General features: G+C 41.4%; 1 protein-coding gene across 1 annotated transcript in view; it reads left to right on the top strand.

Annotated features, from left to right (window-relative positions):
• ACADVL (acyl-CoA dehydrogenase very long chain) overlaps positions 1–8,858 on the top strand; it is an 808,259-nt gene extending 799,401 nt beyond the window's left edge. The window contains exon 20 of the mRNA XM_044076702.1: positions 6,459–8,858. Coding sequence (XP_043932637.1) covers positions 6,459–6,596 — 138 coding nt within the window. The 3' untranslated portion in view covers positions 6,597–8,858. The remainder of the gene's footprint in view (positions 1–6,458) is intronic.
• Positions 8,859–12,726: the final 3,868 nt, after the last annotated feature.

The following is a 12,726-nucleotide window of genomic DNA, read 5'->3' on the forward strand; positions in this document are numbered from 1 at the left end:
AGTGACCCTTGAGAAACGTTGCTTGAGAGGGTTAGGTCTGTCTAAGTATACATTACCCCATTCCTTGTCTTGAGAGCCCATCTGCATTGGCATTCATAATCCCACTGCGGTGCTGCACTGACATATACACTTGCAACCCTAGGCTCCATCTTAGCATTGTGGCATTTTGCTGGCTGGCTCTGTTTAACCATGTTAAGGGATTGTGATCTATCTCTACAGTGAATTTACTTCCATACAGATAAGGCTGAAGTTTCTGCAGTGCCCACACTATGGCTAGAGATTCCTTTTCTACAGCTGCATAGCATTCCTCCCTGGGTTGGAGCCTACAACTGCGATAAACCACTGGGTGCTCTTCTCCCTCTGAAGAAATCTGGCTAAGTACAGCCCCCACCCCATTGTTCAAAGCATCCACTTGCACAACAAATTCTTGGCTGTAATCTGGACTGGCTAATGCAGGGGGTCCTTCCAAAGCTTCTTTAAGCTTCTGGAATGCCTGCTCACATGCTGTGGTCCACACTAACTTATCTGGCCTGTTCTTCCTTGTCAAGTCTGTGAAGGGAGTAGCTATGGTACTGTAACTGGGGACAAACTTTCTGTAGTACCCTCCTGTCCCTGAGAATGCCCTCACCTGTTTTTTGGTAACAGATGCAGGCCCTGCCTGTATGGCTTCCACTTTGGCAGGTTTTGGCCTGATCTTACCACCCCCACTCTATGTCCCAGGTAGGAGACCTCTGTCATACCCACCTGGCATTTCCTGGGCTTAATGGTCAACCCTGCCCTCTGTAGTCTGCCCAGCACCTCTCTGCCATGTTGAAGGTACTCTTGCCAGTAATGGCTGTAGATGGCAAGATCATCAAGTTAAGCAAGGGCAAATCCTCCTGTTCCTGCTGGGATATGATCTACCAGCCTCTGGAAAGTTGCTGGGGCATTTTTCATCCCAAAGGGCATCTTTGTGAACTCATACAAGCCAAAAGGAGTCACAAAGGCTGACCTCTCTCTAGCACTGGGAGTCAAGGGCACCTGCCAGTAACCCTTGGTAAGATCAATAGTGGTAAGATACTTAGCCCGACCCATCTGCTCTAGGGCCTCATCTGTCCTAGGCATGGGGTAAGCATCTGATGCTGTGTGACTATTTAATTTCCTGTAGTCCACACAGAACCTGGTGCTGCCATCGTTTTTTGGCACCAGTACCAATGAGGAGGCCCAGGGACTGTTGGACTCTTGAATTAATCCTAGTTCCAACATCTCCTGTGTCTCCTCCTTCAAAGTTTATTTGACTCTCTCATGGCCCTGCCTAATAGGCCTTTGGGGTCCTGTATCCACCTGGTGCTGCACCAGGTGAGTGCACCCTGGTTTCCCAGTGAACATGTCCCCAAACCTCTGTAACACTGCTTGGATTTCTCGAACCTGGGTAGGGGGTAGCTGATGTGACATTGCTAACCCTTCCACTGAGGTGTCAGTCCGAGCCTCACTGAGAAGATCAGTCACCAGATCTCCCTCAGACGACTCCTGCAATCCACTGCAAATGCTCAGCACAAGGGCCTCCCTATCATGGTAAGGTTTCATCATGTTAACATGGTACAATTTGTGTCCCTGCCTCTTGCCTAGCAGTTCCACCCTGTAGTTAACATCACTTACCTTTCTTACCTCCTTGTAGGGTCTCTCCCAAGCTGCTTGCAGCTTGTTGTGTCTGACAGGAATGAGAACCCTTACCTGTTTCCCTACAGCACACTCTCTAGATCGAGCACTCCTGTCATACCAGACCTTTTTCTGTTGGTGGGCTTCTGCCAGGTTCTCCTGGGCCAAGCCCATGAGTTCCCTGAGCCTTGTCCTGAGGTTTAGGACATATGCCACAACAGACTCCTTGTGAGATTCACACTCACCTTCCCACTCATCTCAAATTAATTCTAGAGGTCCCCTCACCCTATGCCCATACAACAACTCAAAGGGTGAAAAAACTGTGGATTCCTGGGGAACCTTTCTGTAAGAAAACAGATGGTGCAAATATTTGTCCCACTCTCTCTTAAACTGGTCTGCAAATGCCTGTAGCATGGACTTGATTGTAGAGTTTGACCTCTCAACACGACCATTAGTCTGTGGATGGTAGGGGGTGTTCTTCAGCTGCTTCACCCCATAGTACTTCCACAGACAAGCTAGCAGGTCTGACATGAAATTGGCACCTCTGTCAGTCAGTATTTCTTTTGGGAAACCTACTCTGCTGAAAACCTCTAACAAAGCAGTTGCCACCTTTTCTGCTTCAACGGAGGACAGAGGCACTGCCTCAGGGTATAATGTAGCATAATCCACTACCACTAGGATATACTTTTTCACTGTGGAACTTGGGGTACTCAGAGGCCCCACAATATCCATAGCTACCCTCTGAAATGGCTCCTCAATCATAGGCAGAGGCATCAAAGGAGCTCTCACCTTGTCTCCTGCCTTGCCTACCTTTTGGCATTGCTTACAGGTCTTGCAATACCCTGTTACATATCTGGAAATTCTCAGCCAATAGAAGTTGTGCATAGTATGTCTCTTTGTACGTTTTATGCCTGTATGACCTGCAAAGGGAATATCATGGGCTTTGGCTAGAAGCGCCAGATGGTAGGCTCTAGGCACTACCAACTGCTGTACCCTTTCACCTTCTAGCCCTCCCTCAGGGGTCCACTCTCTATACAGTAACCCTTTGTCCCAGTATACAGATTCCCATTTTCCTTGAGTGTCAGCTGCCTCCCTAGCTACCTGCCCCAGGCCTTGCAATGTAGGGTCTGAGAGCTGAGCCTGTATCAACTCTCTCTTTGTAACCCTTCCCAGCTCTCATTCCACAGGAAGTCTGGCATGCTCTGACAGTGGTGCCTCACTGTCAGCCTGGGCACTACTACTCACCTCTACCTTTGCATTCACTCTGTCCAAGGGAACATCAGTACCCACAAGCAGCTGTGGCTTACATTCAGTCTCACTGCTACAGGGTAGCTCCCTTCCTGAAGTTAACCACCTCACCAGTCCTGGTTGCAAGTATGCAGTCTGTCTGCATCTCCCCCAGGCTACCAGACCCACCTGCTTCTCTCCTAGCCTGACTGCATGTTACTGCATAAGCACGTGGTACTGCCTCATCCAAATCCTTCCCTATCAGGACATCTGCAGGATGGTAGTTCAGTACCCTTGTTGCCTCAAGACAACCTACTATTGGCATTTTGTCTTTCCCACTTAACTGACTGTCTCACCTTTTGTTCCCCACCTTGCTTCCGTGGACATCTGTATGACACATGGCTCCACTGGTTGCATTCAAAACATTTAACCCTAGGTCCTGGATGTGTACCTGGACAAGTGGCTTCCCCTGCTACTGGCAGATTCTGTTGGGGCAGTCTGTACTACCCACCATGGGTTCCTTTAGACCCATGACCAGTACTGGGGGTCCCTTTCCTGTGCAAGGATGCCCTGCTTGCTAAGTATAGGTCTCCCTTCTTCCCCAACTCATCTGAAGTAGCACATTGTTTATCAGCTAACCAGATCCTCATGTCCTCAGCCAAAGTGCTAAGGGCTTGTTCCCTCACCAAAAGGTCTGCCAGCCCTTCAAAAGTGGTGACCTGACATCCACTCAACCCACTTATGGAAATAAGTGCTCAGTTCAGCAACATATTCACACACACTTTCATCTGCCTTTGCCTATACTCACAAAACTTTTTCCTATATGTTTCAGGTGTTAGCTTAAAAAATTCTAGCAAGCAGTTCTTAACAGTAGTATAATCAAAACAGTCAACATCAGACATTTTAGACAGCACAGTTATCGCTTTACCATGGAGTAAGTAGTATAATCAAAACAGTCAACGTCAGACATTTTAGACAACACAGTTATAGCTTTATCATGGAGTAAGGCAGTCAGGAACTGTACCCAAGCCTTTTGTCAACAACATACTGTTTACATACTCTCTCAAACATATGAATGAAACTATCAAAATTATCCCCTTCTTTAAACTGCAGAAGAAATTTACTGACCTTCTGTGCTTCTGGGATCTGGTTACTCCCTTCCCCATTACTTCCATGACTCTGGCAGCAAGTCAGGATCTCCTTTTCATGCTGCCTCTGCCTTTTCTTTTCCTCAGCTTCCAGGCATTGCAGTTTTTCATTCTCCTCAGCCTGCAAATGTTGCAGTTTCTCATTGTCCTCACTTTAGACTCCTCAGTCTCTCAGCTGCTTCTATTTCCAAACGCCTGGACTCCAACTCAAGTCTCTTTAGCTCTAGATGGATTTTTACGTCCTCTGCAGAAAGGTTGAGTGGGCCATTCTCTGAGTGTGGTACATCTCCACTGCCAGTCTGATCATCCTCCTGGTTGCTGTTTTTTGATGCAGCTGTGACCAAAGCTGCAATCATGTCTGCCTTAGTCAAGTTTCCATGCACCAGTCCCCTAGCCTGGCACATCTCAGCCATCTGGCTCCTTGTCAACTTTCCTTACTCCTCTGCTGACATGCTTGCCTGCTCGCCCTGACTAACTAAGCTAATAAAAGAAATAGTTGTAATCTGAACTCTGAGTATTCATTGCGTGGCTGATTTTAGAGTACAAGAACACCTTCAGAGATCACTGTACACAAGCTACAGGAATTCACACTACCAACACCACTGCAAGCCAATTAGTATTTGCCAAACAATTAATATTTGACACCCGTACACTGGCCCAGCAATCAAGGAGCCTCAGTTCTCACCACTAACACCAGTGAGGGGCATCCACATAGGGGAAGGATAATAAATATGCACACCATAAAGTACAGTTTCCCTTAAGAGCACACAGAGATCACAGTCAGTCTAGGGCTGGTCTCTCCCTTTCTCTCCAGGTCCCCAGTAAGACTCCCCACTGACACAGCTATAGGGTCCAGATCCTAGCCTAGTGGGCAAGCTAAAACCTCCAGCACCCTCTCTGTCCAACCAGTGCTTCATGTCCCTGCCCAAGAAGCTGACACACACACTTTCAGGTAAGAGTTATATACAACCACACAGACACTCCTGAGGAAGGCTGGTACAGGTTCTCCAGCTGTGCTGTTTTTAGCCAGACTATACGGTAGTACCACTTGCCACCACTCACTAATATTTATCAGCTACTAAAAGGCCGTTATGAAAAAGTGTCCAATTATACTGTGCAATATTATTATCCAAATGGTAAGTGCAGCTGGACAGTCAAGGCTTATTTGAGTGGCTTGGCCAGTATCACTATATACATGCAATGTACTCTAGAGCTTAAATTATCTCTACACAAAACAGCCACAGTTGAAAGGTTTAAAAATATTTAATAGTAAATAATAACACAATACAATACTTGTTACTACACAGTGCTAATCAAGAGTTCAGAGATCGCAGAGAAATACTTAAAATAATACAATAGAAAAGTTCTGACATCAATACAGAAAAAACTAATCTAATCTTCCTAGTTCCTAGCTATATCTAAGAGAAAACACAGTTCTAAAATAAATTTACATATAGAACACAGGCAGAGTGTTGGTGAGTTGGATGTTCTCAAGACAAATGCTAAACGCCCTCATTCTTTCTGTCCTTAAATTGATAACACAGTACCGCTGATTCATTTCAGATTACATAATTTCTTTCTGGTTCCCAGGCTAACAGAAACTCAGAGGTTAATAGCCCGTTTGATCTCGCAGCTGTCAGGAAGCCAGAGCAATAAAATAAATTATACATGTAAATTCTAGCCATTAACACTGGCCTCAAAACAATAGGCAGAATGCTCCCTCTAGACATCTCGACTCTGAGTTTTAGATCAAGGAATTTCACAATGCTTGACTTATCAGCTTTCTTACAGCAGAGTGCACTGTTACATTTTTTTCAGTCCAACATCCAATACAGTCTTTTCACATTTAAGAGAACAAGCCTGTGGCTTACATTAATATTTACGAATGACATAATTATCTACAAAATTTTAGCTAGCTAGGCTGGCAGCCTTCACCTATCTTCACAAGAAGATTATGTGCATTGCAGTTGTTTTGCTTTGTTTTGTAAGATGTTGATTTATGGTTGGAAATTTTAGTTGCTAGCAGTAAATTCAAATATATCTATTTTACATTGCTGAATTACGAGTGTAGAAATATGTGCTTTGCTGTGATTAATTAAATTTTATACTAGCAGTTCTATGTTTTTTCATTCCTGTGTTATTTACATACTCCTGGGCTAATCCCATTATGATAAGTGCTCTACCCCAGGCAAAAATAAACTGTAGCTGCCTTAACTTGTACAAGTTTATCAGATTTTAATGTTTGCAGAAGGCAAAAAGATTTATTTATTTTAGTAAGTTGGCACTCTGACCCTTGGGTCCTTTGTAAATTATGCAGTATACTGTTTTTTAAGTAGAAGAAAGTTATGAATGTGATATGTATTTTCTGAAAAAATTATGTAGTTCAGTTGAAGTATTTTGTTTTAAATTAGCATCGGTTTTCATTCACTTTGTCATTGTTTCCAGACGTATGCACGAATTACAAAAAATATGAAGGAACTCAACAGCAGCTCTTCCAAGCAGCTATTCCGAAACTTGCGTGCCATTTCTAAGGCTGTAGTGGAGAATGGAGGGATTGTTTCCGCTCATCCTCTGGGATTCTGAACTTCATGCCATCTAGCAAGAGGGGTGTAGTGACATTGAGGACACTTCTTAAACTAGCTGCATTGGTTTAGTGTATTTATCTGTGGTACTGGTTTTATGTTGAGTAAAAAAAAGGGGGGTAAAGAAATATCGCTGCTCAGAAGTGAACCTTTATTTATGTGTGCGGGAGGTAAATGGCTTGTTGCCTCTGATGTTAAAAAGAAGCTAGAGTGACTAACTTGAAAAGTTGCCACTGGTTAATTACATATATTTATATGGTTCATCACATATTCTCTAAACCGGTTTATTTTCTAGTGTAATTTTCCTGTGCTTCTTAGAATGAATGGACATCTGTTATTCATCTCTGTCTTTGCATGATGGAATATTATTAATGGAGTGTGTGTGTGTGTGTGTGTGTGTGTGTGTGTGTGTGTGTGTGTGTGTGTGTGTGTGTGTGTGTGTGTGTGTGTGTGTGTGTGTGTGTGTGTGTGTGTGTGTGTGTGTGTGTGTGTGTGTGTGCGTGCATATTGTGGTCACAGCCAACATAAAAGTTGTTGACTTCGCAATGAAATAGCCAGTTGATTTTCCCAATGTTTCCATCCTGGTAGGGCTAAACAGATGACAGTTGATAGGGCTGAATGCTTAATCTGAGTGACTTGGGCAGTATTAAATATTTAGTAGGGGAACATGTTCAGTTTCTGAACATTTGGAAAGTGACTCCAAACATCATCTGCTGCAGTTTAAAAAAAAAATAAGCTTGACAAATTCATACAGGATTAACATAAAAACAGTAAAGTGAGCTAGGAAGATGCATGTTCCTGTCTTTTTCCTTTCCCTTGTATAGTGTTAATTAAGGTGTAATATTGGGGAATTTGTAGCTTGCTCTTCAATTAAGTTGTAATATTGGGGAATTTGTAGCTTGCTCTTCCTTCTGAGTAAGTAGAGGACTACAGTCATTCCTTTTCATCCATGCCTGATTGGGTGGTATGAGTTAAAAAAAAACTTTCTCTGTGGAATGAGTTAAAAAAAAACTTTCTCTGTGGAAGTTAATCATGTTAGATGTTGATGTGAAGATTTGTTTGTTCCAGTTTAATTTTTTCTTCTATTTTATGCAAATTGAGACATAAACGAGTGGAGTAATAACTTACCTTAAATGTGCAGAACAGTGTTCCTGCTGCTTAAATGTTGGTGCTTTTTGTGTAGTATGTACAGCAAGCACAGTCATTCTGATTAGCCTACCACACAAGGCATATTATTCAGTATAATCTGTCATGGTGCAGGTAAGTGCCCTTGTTTTAAGAGACATTTGTATCAATTGTTATCATTCTGACAGCTTTGCTGATTGCACAGAATATGCAGCAGTGTAGCTTGGGGATGGAATGGGTACAATTCGCCTACTCACCAGTAGGAATTGTCAAAAAAGTACAAGTCTTCTTAAGCAGTTTCAGGGGTAGAGTAGTATATTTTTAAAATGTAATCATTCTTACCAAGTTCAATTCCCATAAATGCCACAGACAAGTGCACTGAGCAACAGACAGACCTAGATTTCATCTTCAAGCTTTTGTAAAAGGCTTCTGATGAATTGTAATGAGTGAAATGCCTAGATTAGGTTAAATATAGAGACTAGACCTAATCAGAAAAATAATTTGGCTTCATGACTAGTCAACTAGTTATTTGCCTGTAAACCAAATAAAACCCATTAACATATGTTCCACCACTCCTTTTCAGTTTATCACTGTGTGACTGTGTAGTACCCGAGTCACTGGCTACAAGTCTCACTCCTTTGGAAGTAGGAAATACTGATCTGGCATAAGTTTCTGCTATCCCTACACCTAAATGCATCTTTTTAAACTATAAAAAGGCAGTTTTGTAGATAGTTGTCATAAACAGGGTTATCTCTGCATTAAAATTAAAATGGCATCTGTGTTGTGGAGTCTTAAACAAGAAATGTGATACAGTGGACAAGAAGGTGTAATGGTCTGCATTTAGCTACTAGGTGTTACCTGTATGCTTGAATTGTAGCTCTGATTTTTGAAGACAAGCCTACTTTGTTTGGAAGTCTTTTCTTTGACTGTTTTCATTTGAGCAGTTACAAATATTATCCACTTTGATATAACTGATCAGGGATGGATATCCTGTTTTAATTTTCAAAGCAAAACGTGTTCTTTCCTGCCAACATGGAATGTAGTTTAATGCCACTTCAATGCAATTCTACCGAAATAGCCTACAGACTGCAAATGCACTTACATTATTATTAAACTTCAGTAAAGATTTTGTATCACTTTCCAGGCTCCTCTGACTTTTATTTTTCTGCATTTTTACTTTTAATGTGTGCTGTTCTGATGGCATTCTACACTTGAATCAGTTGTCCAGGAAGTACTCCATATCTTTTGGCAGGTAAGTCCCAGGAGATACAAATGTGTGTTTTTGCAAGTGTGATAAAGGTTTTGAGACTTCAACTGAGAACGCTGACAATGTGCAGCTGTGAAAAATAGTGAACTAACTTTAAGTACCATCATTGGTGAGGCTGCAGTTAGTTTCATCCTCTCATCCATTCCAGTTTGTTTTTTTAGGCTCCTGAACATGTGATGGGGGTGGGTACACATAATTATATAGTTAATCACTCAGCTCACTCCTCCTCTAACACATTTAAGCTGCAAAGTTGCAGTCGTAGTAGTATGGGTCTATTTGTAGTGCTTTTAGTTTATTAATTACGCTAGAATGGTGGATGGTGTCTGATTCCTTGCTAAGTCAAGGTGTAGGAGGCTATGTGTCCACTGTGGTACAGTGTGACATTTTTGAAGAAGTTTACCAAGTTTAGCTAGGATCTACCTTTAACAACACCATGTAGCTGCAGATCTAGTCTGATGAGATTTTCAGTGTTTACGTTAATCAAGTCTGTTGTAATATGTTCCAGGGCCTTACAGATGAGACTCATCAGGCCAGTGGACCTTTAGTTTCTGGGGTTGATAGTAGGAACACCTTTATGGTGTGGCATCACCAGTGCTATTTGACAAATTTTTTATAGAGATGCTCTACCAGGGCACATTTTATACTATTTAACAAATAGCCTTGTATATTGTCTGGTCCTGTGCAGGATCAGAAAACATACTAATAACATTCCTGTAATATATCTACCCTGTGGAGAAAGAAAGTTGGTTCATTTCCTTACTAAGAAAAGGTTTTGAAGATTTTGGCGTTTGCCATGCATACTTTTCGCTGGAAATTTAATTGACTACCTGGCCAGACTCCAAAGTAAAGAAGTGGTCAAATTAGTTGGTGTATGGTTAATGTGGAGAATTTGCCACTTTCTGGCAAGGGTCTTCAGTTGTTGCTTGGTGGTGAATATCATAGCTTTGTTTTTGTTGAGGTGGAGTGGGGAGGTTCACCGTTTGAAACCAGCAAAGGAGCGGAGGTTAAGGTAACTTTCTTGGTCTAATGTGTTATTAGAAGAGAATGGGCTGTAACTGTGGATTGCTGTGTCATCTGTATACATTATGATGAACTTCAGAGCAAAATTGTAAAGATAGAGAGTAAAAGGTGGAAGAACAGTCCTTGAGTACTCCCATGGCACTTCAGAGCAAAGTTGTAAAGATAGAGAGTAAAAGGTGGAAGAACAGTCCTTGAGTACTCCCATGGCACTTCAGAGCAAAGTTGTAAAGATAGAGAGTAAAAGGTGGAAGAAAAGTCCTTGTGTACTCCCATGGCATTTTCTGAGTATGTTGTACCTGTTTTCAATTTAAAATAGGAAGTTTTGGAACCAGTCAATAGCTTTTGAACCAATTCCAGTGGTGATCAGCGAGTGTGTGAGTAAGGTATGGTCTGCAAGGTAAAAAGCCTTAGGTAGACCAATAAAAGTAGTACATGTGAGGTTACCTTTTTCCATGTTGGTAAATTTGTCATCTGTATCTGTGTGTAGTCATCATTGTACTACAATCAGATCAAAATCCAGGTTAATTTCTAAGGAGTGTGATCATAAGTAATATGGTGACTAAGAGTAAACTGACTTTTCAAGAAGTTTGTCTAGGACAGGGAGAACAGAGAGCTGAGGAAGAAATAGGATTCATTAGTGTAGGAGTCCCAGAGGCTAGCTTATAGACTACAGGCATTATTTTCTGATAGAAGCAGGTAGTGTAAATATGATGCAGGACAGTAAGTAGGTGTTCTTGACACAAATTGAGAAACCAAAGAAGACTGGTCCAGGAGGTCCATCACATGGCAAGTAATGTAAGAGTCTGGACCCTGTCTTTAATTTTGATAGTGGAGGAATAGAATAGAATAGAATAGTTGGTGTGGGAGCTGTACAGAAGTTCAGAGGTGTAAGGTAGAGAAATTTAAGAGGTCTGTGGGAGGTAGGTTTCTGCACTGTGTGTGAATGGTGTTACCTCCTGTATTTCTTAAATTGTTTAGGTTGATGCAGGTTGAATATTGGCTGGTGGTGCTGGGAAGTGGCATTTTGATACCTTAGTCCCTCCACTATGCTATCACTAAGTTATAAAATAGTTTCAAAATCCTTAGTAATCAATTATTTTTAGTTAGATTTAAAAATCCTTGTAATAATGAGGAAATATTTTTTGAATGGAATGTAGTTTTTCTTTCATAACAAAAGTTGCTATGGAAAAGTCATTATATTCAAGTGTAGGATGGCACTCTGGTTTTCTGTTAGGTTAGCAATATCTTTGTGTTCATAGTGAAATGTGATAAATGTTGGCAATAGTTTAGTTATTTAGCTATGTATGTATGTATGCGTGTATTTATTTATTGCTGCTTTTTCAGAAAATAATTAGCTGGTCTAATCACCCTTTTCAGCCACAAAGTAAGTTCAGAGAGTAGAAAATGCATTAGGCTCTTACTACTCAACAGTATCATATAGAGAAAAGTAGACTGTTAAATTCAGTACCTAATGATACAGTCAATGCAGATGGGATGAGATTAAGAAAATCCAGTCACAGTGCCTTGAGAGAAGCACAAAGAAAGAAATGCAAGCCAGTGTATGCATAAAATACAGTTTAATCATACACAGACATATACTTTAATATTTGAAACGTATGCATTTAAAATGCCACATTATGAGACCAAGAGAAGGTTTTAATGGTTGCTAGGTTTTTAACATCAGAAGGCTGTTGGCTCCAAGTAGTAAGTCCCAGTCTAGAGAAGACACACTCACAGCAGTTTTAAATGAAGGTTAACCCAGAGACAGAGTTGTTGTCCTGTGTGTACTTCTGAGTTCATAAGGGTTGCCTTGTAACGGTAGTTTCACTCTTAGAGGGGAGCACTGATATGCTTTAGAACCTGTAAGTTAAAATACTTAGAAGAAAAGTGGCCCTGTGTGGCAATGAAAGACATTTAGGATATTTTAGTAAATGCAAAGTGGGGAAAAAGGGGTTGAGGATGGATGGATAGATGCAGTAGTGCACGTGGAGGTCTGCTAACAGAATGAATCTTCAGATTTTATTCTCCGCTGTCTATATTCTTTGAATATTGTGGGCTAAATGCATTATGAGAAAAGGTAGGTCGTATTTCATTTTGGGTATTAAAATATTTTTGGAAATGGTCCTAAGTACAGTGGGTGAGAGGAGGTGACTGATCTTGTGACATAGTTTTAATTGATCGAGGATTTTATTAGCTACAATCTATGTGTGGTAAATGAGTGTGTGCGATCAATTGTAATATATAAGGTACCATTAAGATCTGTTAAGAGAATAGGTGGAATAGTGGGTCATTTCTTGGCTGAGATTAAGACTATGACATTAGTTTTCTTAGGGTTAGTTACAAAATTAGTAGAGGGAGGCCAGGTGCATAATTGAGTGGTGTCACCCTGTAACCTTGATTGCAGGTCAGAGCGGCTTGTACTGGATTGCCGAACAGTATAATTGAATGAATGCTGTAACTTTGGTTGCAGGTCAGAGTTTATTTGTTTAATTAACATTTGATATTATGTTGTCCTATCTCGCCTTCATTCTTACAATGATGGGTTCAGAGCCGATCCTCGGCCGAATACACAGCTGAAAGACTCAAACATGGCTCATGGCAAGTAGGTATCCCATGATGCAGTGGTGTAACTCCCCAGATCTCGTTTGCTGCTTTACGAGGTTGGATGTGCTCTTCTTGGCCGTGGCTAAGTTGTGATTTTTTTTCTATTTCTTGCATT

The sequence above is a fragment of the Protopterus annectens genome, chromosome 7.part0 (genome assembly GCF_019279795.1).
Source record: "Protopterus annectens isolate FY-2018-M chromosome 7.part0, PAN1.0, whole genome shotgun sequence".
NCBI lineage: Eukaryota > Metazoa > Chordata > Ceratodontiformes > Protopteridae > Protopterus > Protopterus annectens.